General features: G+C 46.7%; 1 protein-coding gene across 3 annotated transcripts in view; it reads left to right on the top strand.

Moving 5' to 3' along the window:
* Positions 1–18,154, top strand: part of PHF3 (PHD finger protein 3) — a 128,514-nt gene that overhangs the window by 61,066 nt on the left and 49,294 nt on the right. For all 3 annotated transcript variants that reach the window (XM_077289972.1, XM_077289973.1, XM_077289974.1), the window contains exons 6-7: positions 9,190–9,364; positions 10,015–10,168. In XM_077289972.1, coding sequence (XP_077146087.1) covers positions 9,190–9,364; positions 10,015–10,168 — 329 coding nt within the window. The remainder of the gene's footprint in view (positions 1–9,189; positions 9,365–10,014; positions 10,169–18,154) is intronic.

The raw sequence follows: 18,154 nt of genomic DNA, 5'->3' as shown, positions 1-18,154 counted from the left end.
AGGCAGGTGGCGGCGGTCACCGTTACAGCCTCTACACCGCTAATCGGTGCATGGGGGTAGCGGCGGCTACGCTACCATCACAGAGGCGCTAGAGCATAAGCGCCGCAGGTCACCGCTGAACCGCCGCCCAAACCGGAAGCACGGGCTCGGGCGGAACGTTGAAATGCGCGCACAGGCGTCCCCACTAATATCCTCCCTATAGGACGCCTGTGCAGCGAACCGGAAGTGACGCGCGCGCATGCGCAGATGACCGCTTCTGCCGGCGGCAAGTTTAAAAAACAGCGTTCTCAGCAGAGAAAAGTGGAAAACCCTCTCATTTGGCAAACGCAGTGCGGAGCCACTATGAGCGGCAAAGAACCACAAGAGGCACAGGAATGTGCACAATCATCACCTGAGCAAGTACCGCGTCCGCGCTCACAACATCAGCGCAGGGGGAACGCTTCATCCCAACAACGCAGCAGCAGCGGACGATCAGGGTCTCAACGCAGCCGAGTCTCTGGAGGAAACACTCGGCCAGCGACAAAACCAGTGGATACAGTCCCGAGGCCAGAGACGGTATCTCTTAGCCATAAAGGGTGAGTGATCCACGTGGAAGTGGTAACATAGTACGAGATTATTTTTCTTTTCTCTCTTAGGGAAGGAAATGTACATCCAAATCAAAACACAAAGTGTGTGCGATATGTTCGGAAGAGCTATCTTCCTCATGGGAAAAGAAGCTATGCGGGCCCTGCATAGAAAAAACCATCCAGGAGGAATCTCCGGCGTTCGCGTCAGACCTAAAAACTCTTATAAAAAATCAAGTGGAAAATGCCCTCAAAAGCATTAAAATTCCGAGGAAAAAACATAGATCAGGTCATAAGTCTCCCGAGTCCAGTATAGACGAATCAGAAAATGAAACATCTGACTCTAATGATTCATCAACATCCGGAACCTCCTCACTATCATCAGAGGGGGGACGCAGTTGCTTCCCCATCGAGGAGACGGACGCATTGATAAAGGCCATCAGAACAACTATGGGTCTGGTAGACGAACGCCCTAAAAGAACAGCACAGGACATAATGTTCAACGGATTAGAACAAAAGAAAAGAAGAGTATTTCCAATAAATGAAAAAATTCATTCTTTGATCAAGAAAGAATGGAAGAAACCAGACAAAAAAGTACTCTTGACCCCCAAGAGAAAGTACCCGTTCGATGACCCAGCCTGCTCATCCTGGAGCAAGGCACCCAAACTGGATGTGGCCATAGCAAAGGCCTCGAAAAAGTTTACCCTGCCCTTTGAGGACATGGGCACTCTGAAGGAACCAATGGACAAAAAGGCAGACTCCTTCTTAAAAAACTCCTGGGAAGCGGCAGGAGGGGGCCTAAAGCCAGCCATCGCAGCCACATGCACGGCCCGTGCTCTGATGGTATGGCTTGAGCATTTGGATTCTCAACTAAAACAGAAAGTCCCAAGAGAGACATTACAAAAGTCAGTGTCCATGATGAAAGGAGCAGCAGCTTTTTTGGCGGACGCTTCGGTGGACTCGGCAAGATTGTCAGCCAGGTCGGCTTCCTTCTCAAACGCCGCAAGACGCGCCCTGTGGCTGAAGTGCTGGCCGGGGGATCTGCAGACAAAGACCAAGCTTTGTTCAATACCTTGCGAGGGTGAATTCCTGTTTGGGTCAACGTTGGACGACATCCTCGACAAAGCGGGAGATAAAAAGAAATCCTTTCCCGGGTTCCCCAACCAGTCATATAGGCGCTCCTTTCGGAACAGAAAGTTAATGCGCAGAAGACCTCCAGAAGGAAATAAAGACGGATGGGAAGACAGAAGAAACAAAAACAGGGGCTTCTTGTTCAACAAAACCCCCCCTCCAGATAATAAAAAATCCCAATGAAGGTACTTCCCGGGTCGGAGGGAGACTAGCGAAGTTTCTTCCAGCCTGGGAAAGAATTTCAAACAGCCCTTGGATTTTAGGCATTATACGAGAAGGCCTCAAATTCAAATTTCGTGTCCCTCCCGGCAACTCCTTCACGGTAACGCCTCAAAAACAGTCACTCGAACACTCAGCTCTCCAGAAGGAAATTCTGAGCCTAGTCCAGAAAGATGTATTGCAAGAAGTTCCATACCAGGAAAGAGGCACGGGGTTCTATTCTCCCCTCTTTCTCCGGAAAAAACCGGACGGATCGTACAGAACGATCATAAATCTCAAAAAACTAAACAGTTTCCTGGAGATACAACATTTCAAAATGGAAACAATAAAATCTTGCGTAAGAATACTCTTTCCTCGGTGTTTCATGACTGTTTTAGATTTACAAGACGCGTACTACCATGTGCCCATACACAGAGATTACCAAAAATATCTCAGATTGGCAGTGAATATCCAGGGGGAGATCAAACACTTCCAATTCCGAGCTCTCCCCTTCGGGATAGCTATCGCTCCTCGAGTATTCACGAAAATAATGTCAGAGGTAATGGCCCACATACGGGAACAGAACATCCTAATAGTTCCCTATCTAGACGACCTACTCGTGGTAGGGAACTCATTTCAACACTGCGAACAACAGTTGAATCTGGTCATTACTTCTCTGTCGAGTCTAGGGTGGCTGCTAAACATACCCAAGTCCAAAATGGTGCCATCTCGGGTACAGGAGTACTTGGGGATAGTCCTAGACTCGAACACGCAGACATGTTATCTTCCTCAGGAGAAGGTACAAAAAATGACACAAGCCGTATTACAGCTGACGGTATCCCCAGTGACCACTCCGAGGAGAGCAATGTCCCTCCTGGGCTCTATGACTGCCTGTATTCCGGCAGTTCAATGGGCACAACTTCATTCCCGGGATCTACAGTGGGAGACCTTAAATTTAGGCATATCTCTGCACGGAAATTTAGACGGGCGGTTAACTATTTCTCCAAATACAATACACTCCCTAGCATGGTGGGCAGACCCAGGGAATCTAGCCAAAGGGGTTCCTTGGGCGCTACCGACGGAAAAGATTCTAACAACAGATGCAAGCCCCTGGGGCTGGGGAGCACATATAGGCGATCAAGTGGCACAGGGAAGTTGGAACAAAAGTCAGGAGCCAGACTCTTCCAACATGAAAGAGCTGCTAGCGGTAAAACTGGCCCTAACACACTTCCTATATCTCCTGCACGGTCATCACGTAAAAGTGTTCTCGGACAACCAAGTGGTTGTGGCATATCTAAACCACCAAGGGGGAACCAGGTGTCGAGCTCTGATGGAGGTAACCCAATCCATCTTCCACATAGCGGAACACAGTCTAAAGTCCTTGACAGCTCTCCACTTAAAAGGCTCCGAAAACCAAACTGCAGACTTCCTGAGCAGAACATGCTTAAAACAGGGAGAGTGGGAGCTAAACCAATCGGTCTTCGATCAGATCGTGAATCTCTGGGGCCTACCAGTAATAGACCTATTCGCGAACAGTCAAAACCGCAAAGTAGAAACATTCTGCTCAATCGATCCCCGGGGGAACCCTGTAGCTCTAGACGCTTTGACAATTCCTTGGAACTATCACCTTGCCTACGCGTTCCCTCCAATGTCACTCATCCCCCTTAGTGCTGAGGAAAATTCGGGAGGAGAGGTCTACAGTGATACTAATAGCGCCATTCTGGCCCCGCAGAATATGGTTTTCTTGGCTAAGAAAAATGTCCATATCAAGTCCATGGGTTCTACCAGACACCCCGAAACTTCTGTCCCAGGGCCCAGTGTTTCACCCCAATGTGAAAAATTTACACATGACAGCATGGCTTTTGAAAGGAGGTTACTAAGGGACAAAGGGTTCTCTCCTAACTTGGTGTCCACTCTATTACAAAGTAGAAAACCCGTAACCACTAGAATATATGGGAAAGTGTGGAAAAAATTCATATCAGTATCAGGGGCAGACCCGTCCGGGGAAATTCCTATTGGGAAAGTCCTTGAGTTTTTACAGAAAGGCCTGGAAAGAGGTTTGGCTACAAGTACACTAAAAGTTCAGGTAGCAGCCTTAGCAGCTCTGTATAATCACGATCTGGTCAGAAATCGTTGGGTCATGCGATTTATTAAAGCCTCATCTAGGTCCAGACCCATTCCCCTCCACAACTCTCCCCCATGGGATCTAAACCTCGTACTAAACGCTCTAACCAAACCTCCCTTTGAGCCCCTGACAGAAGTCCCTTTAAAGATCCTGTCTCTGAAAACCACACTCCTAGTGGCCCTAACCTCAGCTCGCCGTGTCAGCGATATACAAGCGTTATCTTCATGCCCGCCCTTTACTCAGATACTTGATGACAGAGTCATTCTAAAAACTGACCCAGCTTATCTCCCTAAAATAGCGTCACAGTTTCACAGAACGCAAGAAATTTCCTTACCCTCCTTTTGTCCCAAACCTAAAAATGAGGGGGAAAAAAACACTGCATACCCTAGACGTAAGAAGGTGTCTAGTTCGGTATCTATCAGCCACTAGGGAGTGCAGGAAGGATAGGGCTCTGTTTGTCTGCTTCCAGGGTCCACGCAAAGGACAAAAAGCGTCGAAAGCCACGTTAGCAAGATGGATAAGAGACGCCATCGCCCTATCCTACTCATCCTGTGGGACAGCCATCCCAGAGAACATAAAAGCTCTTTCGACCAGAGCAGTGGCATCACCCTGGGCGGAGAGAGCTGGCGCTTCAATACAACAGATATGTAGAGCGGCCACTTGGTCTTCCCAGTCTACATTTTTTAAGCATTATCGCTTAGACTTGACTTCCTCTGATCCTACCTTTGGGCGAAGGGTTCTAGAGGCAGTGGTCCCTCCCTAATAGCTCTATCTATTCAAATCTCTCCGTGGTGCCATCATGGGGATAGAGAAAATGGTAGTTACCTGCCGATAACGGTATTTCTCTGATCCCATGATGGCACCCGTATATTCCCTCCCTTCTCACACACAGGTGTGCACTGGATAATGTACTAGTAATTAATTTTAGTCACGGTGCATCTATTAAGTTAAATAGGTTAAGTTTAATTTGCGTAAATATTGAGTTGCAGCTGAAGTTCTGTATAAGGCTCTGTAAACCAACTGATGTGGGAGAGAGGTACGCCCTTTTTCACCTGTAGGTTTCCTGTCCCTGGGGGCGGACCCCTCTCTCCGTGGTGCCATCATGGGATCAGAGAAATACCGTTATCGGCAGGTAACTACCATTTTTTGCAATAAAAAGCGTCTTTTAGTGTGTGACAGCTGCCAATCATAAAAATCTGCTAAAAAACCCGCTATAAAAGTAAATCATTCATCATCATCTCCTTAGTTAGGGAAAAATAATAAAATTTTAAAAAAATGTATTTATTTCCATTTTCCCATTAGGGTTAGGGTTGGGGCTCTCCCATGCGCCCAAACAGTGGTTCCCCCCCACATATGGGGTATCAGCGTACTCAGAACAAATTGAACAACTATTTTTGGGGTCCAATTTCTCTTGTTACCCTTGGGAAAATAAAAAATTTGGGGCGAAAAGATCATTTTTGTGAAAACATGATTTTTTTATTTTTACGGCTCTACAGTATAAACTTCTGTGAAGCACTTGGTGGGTCAAAGTGCTCACCACACATCTAGATAAGTTCCTTAGGGGGTCTAGTCTCCAAAATGGTGTCACTTGTGGGCAGGGCCGTATTTAGGGTTTCTGCTGCCCTAGGCACTTTTAGTGCTGCCCCCCCCCCCCCCCCTTTGGTGAGTATGACACTATCGGCAGTGACTTTAGCAAGAATCGCTGATGTGAAAGTTGCCTTTTGCAGCAAATCGGGCAGTTTTTCTGCATGTGCCGCGTAACGGATCACTTATGGCAACACTGCGTTTGGCCTCATTCATTCCCTATGGGATTTGCGGCACTTATGATCTGGCAAATGCGGTGCCATACCTCCCTACTTTTGAAGAAGGGAAGGAGATAGAAAGTGTGCGGCGCGCTACGCGCGCCGCGGCAAATTTTAGGCCACGCCTCTGACCACACCCATTTCACAACTAGTCACACCCATATCCACGTCCCAACCACAGCCATTTAGCACTGCTGATCACACTGTTTTATATACAATAATTATAAACGAAAAAATATGGCCACAGTGCTCCATACTGTTTAACGGCCACACATGATGCTCCATACTGTATAACGGCCACACGTGATGCTCCATACTGTACAACGGCCACACATGATGCTCAATACTGTATAATGGCCACACAGTTCTCCATGATACTGTATAATGACCCCCCCCTCCTGTATGCATGGCTCACACTCCCCCCCTGTATGCATGGCTCATATACACCCCCCCCTGTATGCATGGCTCATATACACCCCCCCCTGTATGCATGGCTCATATACACCCCCCCCTGTATGCATGGCTCATATACACCCCCCCCTGTATGCATGGCTCATATACACCCCCCCTGTATGCATGGCTCATATACACCCCCCCTGTATGCATGGCTCATATACACCCCCCCCTGTATGCATGGCTCATATACACCCCCCCTGAATGCATGGCTCATATACACCCCCCCTGTATGCATGGCTCATATACACCCCCCCTGTATGCATGGCTCATATACACCCCCCCCGTATGCATGGCTCATATACACCCCCCCCTGTATGCATGGCTCATATACACCCCCCCCTGTATGCATGGCTCATATACACCCCCCCCTGTATGCATGGCTCATATACACCCCCCCCCCCCCTGTATGCATGGCTCATATACACCCCCCTCTGTATGCATGGCTCATATACACCCCCCCCTGTATGCATGGCTCATATACACCCCCCCTGTATGCATGGCTCATATACACCCCCCCCCTGTATGCATGGCTCATATACACCCCCCCCCCCTGTATGCATGGCTCATATACACCCCCCTCTGTATGCATGGCTCATATACACCCCCCCCTGTATGCATGGCTCATATACACCCCCCCCCTGTATGCATGGCTCATATACACCCCCCCTGTATGCATGGCTCATATACACCCCCCCTGTATGCATGGCTCATATACACCCCCCCGGTATGCATGGCTCATATTCACCCCCCCCCCCTTATGCATGGCTCATATTCACCCCCCCACCGTATGCATGGCTCATATTCACCCCCGTGTGCATGGCTCATATTCACCCCCCCCCCTGTATGCATGGCTCATATTCACCCCCCCCCCGTATGCATGGCTCATATTCACCCCTCCTCCGTATGCATGGCTCATATTCACCCCCCTGTATGCATGGCTCATATACACCCCCCCGTATGCATGGCTCATATACACCCCCCCGTATGCATGGCTCATATACACTCCCCCCCCCCCCCCGTATGCATGGCACATATTCACCCCCCCCCTGTATGCATGGCTCATATTCACCCCCCCCCCCTGTATGCATGGCTCATATTCACCCCCCCCCCGTATGCATGGCTCATATTCACCCCCCCTCCGTATGCATGGCTCATATTCACCCCCCCCCCCCCTGTATGCATGGCTCATATTCACCCCCCCCCCGTATGCATGGCTCATATTCACCCCCCCCCCCCCCCCGTATGCATGGCTCATATTCACCCCCCCCTGTGTGCATGGCTTATCTCCCATCCCCCCCTGTATGTGTGGCTCATCTCCCATCCCCCCCTGTATGTGTGGCTCATCTCCCATCCCCCCCCCTGTATGCATGCATGGTGGCATTGGTGGCTCTGGCTCGTCATCTCCCATCCCCCATGCGTGGCTCATCGGCAGCCTGCCCCGCCGCTCCCCATCTATCTTGTGGCTGCCGCCTGCCGGGCTCCCCGATCCTCCTCCTTCATCCTCCGTCCCCGGCTCCCCCCGTCCCTGGCTGTCATCATCATACTCACCTGGCTGTGTCACCGCACGGCGCGCAGAAGAACGGGATCCTCCACCTCTGTGCTGTGTCCCGGCGCAGCACCCTCGTCGTCCTGTATGAGCGGTCAGGTGGTACCGCTGATTAAGGTCATGACCTTAATCAGCGGTACCATGTGACCGCTCACACAGGGAGGGTGCCGTCACTGAGAGCAGACCAGGCGTCGCTGGAGCAGGTGAGGTGAGTATGCATCAATCATAGTGTGTATGGGCAAGGCGGCGGGGGCGGCGGTGGCGGCGAGGGGGGGTGGCGGTGAGGGGGGGGGGGCGGCGAAGAGGGAGGGGCTAAAGCCTTAAGGTGACCCCGGCCGGACCGGACTTTGCATAAAAAAAAAAAAAAGAGCACACACACCTGCTCAGGTGCCGCCCCCCCGCATGGCCCCGCCCTAGGCACGTGCCCTCAAGTGCCTAGTGGCAAATACGGCCCTGCTTGTGGGGGTTTCAATGTTTAGGCACATCAGGGGCTCTCTAAACGCGACATGGCGTCCTATCTCAATTCCAGTCAATTTTGCATTGAAAAGTCAAATGGCGCTCCTTCCCTTCCGAGCTCTGCCATGCGCCCAAACAGTGGTTTACCCCCAAATTGGGGTATCGGCGTACTCAGGACAAATTGTACAACTTTTGGGGTCCAATTTCTCCTGTTACCCTTGGTAAAATAAAACAAATTGGAGCTGAAGTAAATTTTTTGAGAAAAAAAGTTAAATGTTAATTATTTTTTTTTTAAACATTCCAAAAATTCCTGTGAAACACCTGAAGGGTTAATAAACTTCTTGAATGTGGTTTTGAGCACCTTGAGGGGTGCAGTTTTTAGAATGGTGTCACACTTGGGTATTTTCTATCATATAGACCCCTCAAAGTGACTTCAAATGTGATGTGGTCCCTAAAAAAAAATGGTGTTGTAAAAATGAGAAATTGCTGGTCAACTTTTAACCCTTATAACTTTCTAACAAAAAAAATGTTGGTTCTAAAATTGTGCCGATGTAAAGTAGACATGTGGGAAATGTTACTTTTTTAAGTATATTGTGTGACATATCTCTGTGATTTAAGGGCATAAAAATTCAAAGTTGGAAAATTGCGAAATTTTCAAAATTTTTGCCAAATTTCCGTTTTTTTCACATATAAACGCAGGTAATATCAAAGAAATTTTACCACTATCATGAAGTACAATATGTCACTAGAAAACATTGTCAGAATCATCAGGATCCGTTGAAGCTTTCCAGAGTTATAACCTCATAAAGGGACAGTGGTCAGAATTGTAAAAATTGGCCTGGTCATCAACCACCCTTGGGGGTAAAGGGGTTAAACCTTTCAAAATGAAAATAAAGTTATTTTCTCTCTTAGATCTCTGGAGATAGTAGGCATTCCACAGAAAGCAAGGATTCGGATTTGAAGAAACAAGCCATTTCTAATCGCAAGAACTCTGCCACAGCAGCCCACAGAGTGTCAGAGGAAAGACGTGAAAAGTCTACAAAAGATACTGCAACTGCGTCCACTCATGATGAAAAGACGAAGACCGGTAAAACAAAAAAGAAACGTTTATTTGTCAAAGAATGCTGTTTCCCTTGTGTCATTCAGAATTCTTGCTCAGTTAGTATCTGGTGGCACACCCATTTTAGCTATAATGCGTAACTGTAAATTTGCAAATGTGTAGTTGTCATCAGATTGTCTTAAATAATAAACAAAAAAGCAAGATTTTTACGCACCACCCTGACTTCACACAAGTCCTGCACCTTGAATACTGTACCTAGAATATTGGTATCACTTGAAGGTTGCCATTCTGGGGTTTATTCTGAGTGCAATGACCACAAGGTTTAGAAATCCTATAACATACAGTATACTCTTAGCTGTCTGTATATGGCCGTGCAGCCGACAATGTTTTCCTATATAGTCAAATGCATACTAGCCCAGCTTGAAGCCAAAGGGACACTTTGTTGGCCTCTATCAGGTGAATGAGCAGCAATAAATACGCAAAACGCTTAGGGAAAACATGATGTGAACAGAGTATTATATACTAACCATAATTACCAAAATTAAATACACTTTTGTTTTCTATTTGTGTAGCAAACACATTACTAGAATACAAACGCTTGGTTGAAAATATAGATATATTGGTTGAGTAATGGACTATAAGTATCGGCTAACGTATTTCATTGATTTTTAATTCAGGTGTAAATGAAAAGATAGACCTGAAAAAAAGAAAACCAGAAAAGAGAGGGTCGTCATCCAGCATTCCTGTTGCCTCTCCATCTACACCAAAACCATCTGTTGAGCAAATAAGGCAAAGCGTTCGCCACTCTTTAAAAGATATACTTGTGAAAAGGTATGCTAATGCTGATGTATAACATTTTGTGTACTGCCAATGATGCAGCGAGATGCACAGTTATGTTGTGTGATTGGCACCCAGTTAGGAACTGTGCTTGATCCAACGCCAGTCTTAGAACTCGCACCCACGATGTAATCGGACGAGTGCAATCCGATAAAAAATCAGATCTCACTCGGCCGAATGTTAACCTATCGGGTAACTGACATCTGAGATTTTTTTTTTCATGCCGAATTGACATGAAAAAATAATGGCAGCACGCTGCGATTGCATCCGAGATTGGATTGCACTTTCCCATGTAAGCCTGTGGATACATGTGAAACATGACACTGAACTCTGATATCACCTGAGTTCAGTACGATTCCCTCGGACGTCGGCAATGGAGGAGATGGAGAAATTAATTTCTCCGTATTCTCCGCACCTGTGCTGTGATACACTCAGGCTCACGCTAGCAGCAGAGCTGGAGCGGAGTGTCAATAGCATAACACATCCAATGCTCTCACATTGCATGTGATACTCTAGTGTGTCTCTGACCTTAAAAGGTTAATCCTCCAGTGCCGCAGCCAACAGTAACATCTAAGGAGTTTAACAGGGATATGATTTCAGGTGTTAGTGAATTATGCAAATTGTCTCTTCAGAGAGGAAGAGAGCTAGAACTCTAGTGCCACCTATTGGAAGGTAGCAATCCTACAACTCAATGTTGACCCTTTAACGAACCTTTTCATATGACTTAGGATAATAGCCAAACCAGAATCTCAATTTGCAGACACTGTGTTTCGGGGTACTGCCCCTCGTCAGTGCAAAGCGGAGATCTGGTTTGGCTGTGGAAAGATATCTCTGAAGAGACAATTTGCATAATTAGCATATTACCCAGAGGAGCATTGTGGCTTTAAGTCTCCTCATCTCGGCATGCTTAGCATGTCGATCTCCGCAAGGAGAAAATATACTTCTTGGATAAGTGTTAAGGTACCTTCACACGAAACGACTTTACAACGAGAACGATCCGATCGCTGCAGCGTCGCTGTTTAGGTCGCTGTAGAGATGTCAAACGCAGCAGCTCCAGAACGACGCAGGAGCGATCCTGTGACGTAACGGTGATGCACTTATCGTTCTCACAGGTCGTTAGCTCCATGTTTAACATTGCTGGCATCGTTGCTTTTGCTGTCAAACACGACGATACACGCCGATCTGACGACCAAAGAAAGTTCTGAACTTTAATCAACGACCAGCGATATCACAGCAGGATCCAGATCGCTGCTGCGTGTCAAACACAACGATATCGCTATCCAGGACGCTGCAACGTCACGGATCGTTGTCGTTCTCGTTGTAAAGTCGTTTCGTGTGAAGGTACCTTTAGTGGAAAAAAAAAAAAAGAAATCCAGGAAAGAAAGGGTCGTCATAGAGCATTCCTGCTTTCTCTCCTTCTGTCGAGCAAATAAGACCAAGCAGTTACCTCTTTCTAAAAGATATTGGTCCCGATTCATCTAGACTGGCATTGTTCACGCCTGTCTTGATGAGAGGGTTGCTGGAGTCAGAGGCTCCTGATTCATAAGTGGTGCATGTCTCTTCATGAATCTGGAGCATCTGATGAATGACGTGTGGCTCCGTACATACCATTCATCAAATCTCACTCAAGTCAGGTACTGGAGTGAGATCTATGGAGTTGGGAATGCCACAGCTCATCATGAATTAGTCGAACTGTGGTGATTAGGCCGTTTTTTTCAGTTGCAAAATGTTGTTGCAACTCCAAGTTGTGAATTTTACGATTTTTCACAGCCAGAATTGTGGTGTGAAAGCTTTGATGAATTATGCCCATTGAGCCTCATTTTCTTAAAACTCAAATCAAAAGGAAAAACGCTTTGTTTCCCATAGCAACCAATCACAGCTTAGCTCTTATTTCTTAAATCACTGTAGTGAAATGAAAGCTGAGCTGGGTCATTCCATGTCAAGTGAACCAATGATTTTTACCACTATATTTTTAATTCTTCTGAGATTTTGTTATTTGGTAATAGTGTGTCCGAGAATGCAAAATGTGAAGAAAAAAAAATTCTAGATATATTTTTTTATTTTTTATTGATTTTCAAAGTTCGGAAAAAGTGCGAATTTCGGTGTTGCCTGCCTTTACATTTCTCCCCATAACTCAGGCTAGAAAAAAGACAGAGAAATAAAATAAACACCATACTACTCAGAACTGTACAGGCTGTCACCAGATATGTCACAAGAGTATCTTTGATAATATTTTACCTATGCGAACGCAAGCGCAAAACTTTAAAATGCATTTCTGAAAAAAAGGTTTAGTTTAAAAATTTCAAAAACTGTACATGTGCCTGCTATGCTTGCAAAATACAAGCTGGGATCCTGATGGGATCATATTTTAAAAAATAAAACGGTGTCAGTTCAAAAAATCTTGATTTCAGATCTGTTCAGCCTGTGGTGTAACAGTGTGGGGTCTATATTTACCAAATAATCCATGATTTTTAGATATTACTGTATTATTTTATTATGTTACAGCTTAGAAGCAGGAGAGGACAGAGGAGAAGCTTTGTTAGGGCTGAGAATGACCAGGGGTAGACGGTGACTGCAGAGCAGATGACAGGCCGGCAGCTCGGGCCTCCAGAGGCCGTATTCACACCAAATCTTATCACCCAGGCAACTTCTCAAATGGAGGGAGAAAAATATTCTTAACATCCAGTTCATGTATTGTACAAACCAAGAATACGAAGAGGAGGAGGAGAGTTTGTGAAAACCTCGGTAACAGGAAGCAGAAAGGGGACTCAGCAATACCACACTGTCATCCCATGTAGTGAAACAGAAATAAAAACAAGGATTTTTTCATTCAGCAAAGAGAGTGAAGTCGATGAAGTGGTAGAAGGTGGCACAAGATTGGCAATGGGTGGCATAACTGGTGATGTGATCTGTGAATATGATTGGCGCTGGTGGCGGCTACTGTACTCTCCAAAGATTGTGAAAATGAAGACGTAGAAAGGACTTTTCTGCACCTTCTGGTCCGGCGCCGTCCTTTGTGTATCCAAGAAAAACAGACATTGTAAAAGTGAACAAAAATCAGATATTGACTCAGGTGGAGCCGAGCACCATGACCGGCCGCACATACTCTGACACAGAAGGAAATGGCCATTGCTAGTAAGCGCTTATGGACAAGATGACATTTCACCCACTAGAAGGGACAAATTGATGATAAAAGGCCAGTTTAATAACGTACTATTAATTGTTTGATTAGTTCATATTTTATAAAACGACGATTTAACCCCTTCCCGACCTGTGACGCCACGTAGGCGTCATGGAGGGATCGCGTCCCTGCAGATCGGATGAAAGAGTTAACTCCAATTTCACCCGATCTGCAGGGACAGGGGGAGTGGTACTTTAGCCCGGGGGGGGGGGGGGGTGGCTTTGCCCCCCCGTGGCTACGATCGCTCTGATTGGCTGTTTCACTTTCAACAGCCAATCAGAGCAATTTGTAATATTTCACCTATGAAAAGTGGTGAAATATTACAATCCAGCCATGGCCGATGCTGCAATATCATCGGCCATGGCTGGAAACCCTGATCTGCCCCCCCCCAACCGCCACCGATCTCCTCCCCAGTCCTCCGTCCTGTGCTCTGCTCCCCTCCATCCGCCTGTCCGCTCCCCTGTCCTCCTGTCTGCTCCCCCCGTGCTCCGATCCCACCCCCCGTGCTCCGATCCCCCCCCCTGTGCTCCGATCCCCCCCCCTCATACTTACCGAGCCTCCCGGGGTCCATCCGTCTGTTCCATGCGAGCCGCCATCTTCCAAAATGGCGGGTGCATGCGCAGTGCGCCCGCCGAATCTGCGGGCCGGCAGATTCATTCCATGGATCACAGTGATCAAAATGAAAAAATAGTAAATGAACCCCCCCCCCCCCCTTTATCACCCCCATAGGTAGGGACAATAATAAAATGAAGAAAATATATTTACTTTTATTTTTCCACTAGGGTTAGGGTTAGAACTAGGGTTAAGGGCTAGGGTTAGAATTAGGGTAAGGCTATGTACACACGTATTCTGGTCCTCTGCGGATTTTTCCGCAGCGGATTTGATAAATCTGCAGTGCAAAACAGCTGCGGATTTATCACAGATTTACCGCGGGTTTTCTGCGGATTTTACTGCGGTTTTACAACTGCGGTTTTCTATAGGAGCAGCTGTATAACCGCTGTGGAATCCGCAGAAAGCAGTGACATGCTGCGGAATGTAAACCGCTGCGTTTTAGCGCAGTTTTTTCCGCAGCATGTGCACAGCGTTTTTTGTTTCTCATAGGTTTACATTGAACTGTAAACTCATGGAAAACTGCTGCGGACCCGCAGCTGCTGAAACGCTGCGGATCCGCAGCGTTTTCCGCAGCATGTGCACATACCCTTAGAATTAGGCTATGTGCACACGGTGCGGATTTGGCTGCGGATCCGCAGCGGATTGGCCGCTGCGGATTCATAGTAGTTTTCCATCAGATTTACAGTACCATGTAAACCTATGGAAAACCAAATTCGCTGTGCCCCTGGTGTGGAAAATACTGCGCGGAAACGCTGCGGCTTACATTCCTTTTCTTTGGGCGGATTCCGCAGCATTTTACACCTGTTCCTCAATAGGAATCCGAAGGTGAAATCCGCACAAAAAACACTGGAAATCCGCAGGTAAAACGCAGTGCCTTTTACCTGCGGATTTTTCAAAAATGCTGTGGAAAAATCTCACACGAATCCGCAACGTGGGCACATAGCCTTAGGGTTAGGGTTGGATTTAGGGCTAGGGTTGGAAATAGGGATAAGATTAGGCTTGTGGTTAGGGTTATGGTTAGGGGTGTGTTGGGGTTAGGGTTGTAGTTAGGGTTGGGATTAGGGTTAGGGGTGTGTTGGGGTTAGGGTTGTGGTTAGGGGTGTGTTGGGGTTAAGGTTGTGATTAGGGTTATGGCTAGAGTTGGGATTAGGGTTAGGGGTGTGTTTGGGTTAGTGTTGAAGTTAGAATTGAGGGGTTTCCACTGTTTAGGCACATCAGGGGTCTCCAAACGCAACATGGCGCCACCATTGATTCCAGCCAATCTTGCGTTCAAAAAGTCAAATGATGCTCCCTCCCTTCCGAGCCCTGAAGTGCGCCCAAACAGTGGTTTACCCCCACATATGGGGTACCAGCATACTCAGGACAAACTGGGCAACAACTATTGGGGTCCAATTTCTCCTTTTACCCTTGCGAAAATAAAAAATTGCTTGCTAAAACATCATTTTTGAGGAAAGAAAAATATTTTTTTATTTTCACGGCTCTGCGTTGTAAACTTCTGTGAAGCACTTGGGGGTTCAAAGTGCTCACCACATATCTAGATAAGTTCCTTTGTGGGTCTAGTTTCCAAAATGGGTTCACTTGGGGGGGGGGGGGGTTCTACTGTTTAGGCACATCAGGGGCTCTGCAAACGTAACATGATGCCCGCAGACCATTCCATCAAAGTCTGCATTCCAAAATGTCACTACTTCCCTTCCGAGCCCCGACGTGTACCCAAACAGTGGTTTTCCCCCACATGTGGGGTATCGGCGTACTCAGGACAAACTGGACAACAAGTTTTGGGGTCCAATTTCTCCAGTTACCCTTGTGAAAATTAAAAATTGCGGACTAAAAAATAATTTTTGAGGTAAGAAAAATGATTTTTTATTTTCACGGCACTGCTTTATAAACTTCTGTGAAGCACTTGGGGGTTTAAAGTGGTCACCGCACATCTAGATTTGTTCCACGGAAGGTCTAGTTTCCAAAATGGGGTCACATGTGGGGGAGCTCCAATGTTTAGGCACACAGGGGCTCTCCAAACATGACAGTGTCAGCTAACGATTGGAGCTAATTTTTCATTCAAAAAGTCAAATGGCGCTCCTTCCCTTCCGAGCCCTGCCGTGTGCCCAAACAGTGGTTTACCCCCACATGTGAGGTATCGGTGTACTCAGGAGAAATTGCCCAATAAATTTTAGGATCCATTTCATCCTGTTGCTCATGTGGAAATGAACAAATTGAGGCTAAAATAAAATTTTTTGTGAAAAAAAAGTACTTTTTCATATTTACGGATCAATTTGTGAAGCACCTGGGGGTTCAAAGTGCTCACTATGCTTCTAGATAAGTTCCTTGGAGGGTCTAGTTTCCAAAATGGAGTCACTTGTGGGGGAGCTCTAATGTTTAGGCACACAGGGGCTCTCCAAACGCGACATGGTGTCCGCTAAAGATTGGAGCCAATTTTTCATTCAAAAAGTCAAATGGCGCGCCTTCCCTTCCGAGCCCTGCCGTGCGCCCAAACAGTGGTTCCTCCCCCACATATGGGGTATCGGCGTACTCAGGACAAATTGTACAATAACTTTTGGGGTCCAGTTTCTCTTTTTACCCTTGGGAAAATAAAAAAAATTGTTGCTAAAAGATCATTTTTGTGACTAACAAGTTAAATGTTCATTTTTTCCTTCCATGTTGCTTCTGCTGCTGTGAAGCACCTGAAGGGTTAATAAACTTCTTGAATGTGGTTTTGAGCACCTTGAGGGGTGCAGTTTTTAGAATGGTGTCACTTTTTCAGCCATATAGACCCCTCAAACTGACTTCAAATGTGAGGTGGTCCCTAAAAAAAATGGTTTTGTAAATTTCGTTGTAAAAATGAGAAATCACTGGTCAAATTTTAACCCTTATAACTTCCTAGCAAAAAAAATTTGGTTTCTAAAATTGTGCTGATGTAAAGTAGACATGTGGGTAATGTTATTTATTAACTATTTTGTGTCACATAAAATTTTTTGCCAAATTTCCATTTTTTTCACAAATAAACGCAAAAATTATCGACCTAAGTTTACCACTAACATGAAGCCCAATATGTCACGAAAAAACAGTCTCAGAATCGCTAGGATCCGTTGAAGCGTTCCTGAGTTATTACCTCATAAAGGGACACTGGTCAGAATTGCAAAAAACGGCCAGGTCATGAAGGTCAAAATAGGCTGGGTCATGAAGGGGTCAACTACTGTACTATTCTTCTTAAACACTTCATAAATGACATGTTTAGGGATATAATAAAAAAAAAAATTGTTACGTGTATAAATAGGTGGTAAAAATATTAGTTCTTTTAATCTTGTTTTTAACATATAATTAGGATGAGACTGCATTTGGAAAACCACACTTGAGGATGTGATCACCTTTTTTCTTTTGGCTTGTTCAATGAATTCAGGTTGAAAATGCTGAGCAGGGCTGTCCCACACGTCCAGATAATTCCGGTACCGGAATAAATCGGTACCGGAGTTATCCGTGTCCGTGTGCCTGGGAACTCACGGAGGCCATACCTGCGGCACACGTGTGCCGCCCGTATGGCGAGTGGGTACCACACGGAGCGTGTGGTACCCACTCTGCATGGTGCTGAAGCTGCGATTCATATCCTCTCTGCAGTAACGTTTGCTGCAGAGAAAATATGAAGAATAGTGTTAAAAATAAAGATTTAGGTGTCCGCCGCCCCCCCACCCCCTGTGCGCCCCCCCGCTGGTCAGAAAATACTTACCCGGGTCCCCCGTCGGCTGTCGCTCCTTCTTGGTCTTGCCGCGGCTTCTCCTGCATGCGGTCACGTGGGCCCGATCATTTACAGTCATGAATATGTGGCTCCACCTCCCATAGGGGCGGAGCCGACTATTCATGATTGTAATTGATCGGCCCCACGTGACCGCATACAGTAGGACGCGCGGCCAGACCAGGAAGGAGCGACAGCCGACGGGGGACCCGGATAAGTATTTTCTGACCAGCGGGGGGGCGCACAGGGGGTGGGAGGGCGGCGGACACCTAAATCTTTATTTTTAACACTATTCTTCATATTTTCTCTATAGCAAACGCTGCTACAGGGAAGATATGAATACCGGCTTCAGCACCATGTGGGGGGGACAGCGCTTACTGTAGCGCTGTCTCCTGCACGCACACGGACCCCAGACGGAGAATGTCCGTGTGAGGTGCGTGTTTTACGCGGACCCATTGACTCT

This window comes from Ranitomeya variabilis, chromosome 2 (assembly GCF_051348905.1).
Source record: "Ranitomeya variabilis isolate aRanVar5 chromosome 2, aRanVar5.hap1, whole genome shotgun sequence".
Classification (NCBI taxonomy): domain Eukaryota; kingdom Metazoa; phylum Chordata; class Amphibia; order Anura; family Dendrobatidae; genus Ranitomeya; species Ranitomeya variabilis.
The sequence above is the reverse complement of the archived record's forward strand: the minus strand, read 5'-3'. Positions and strand labels throughout refer to the sequence as shown.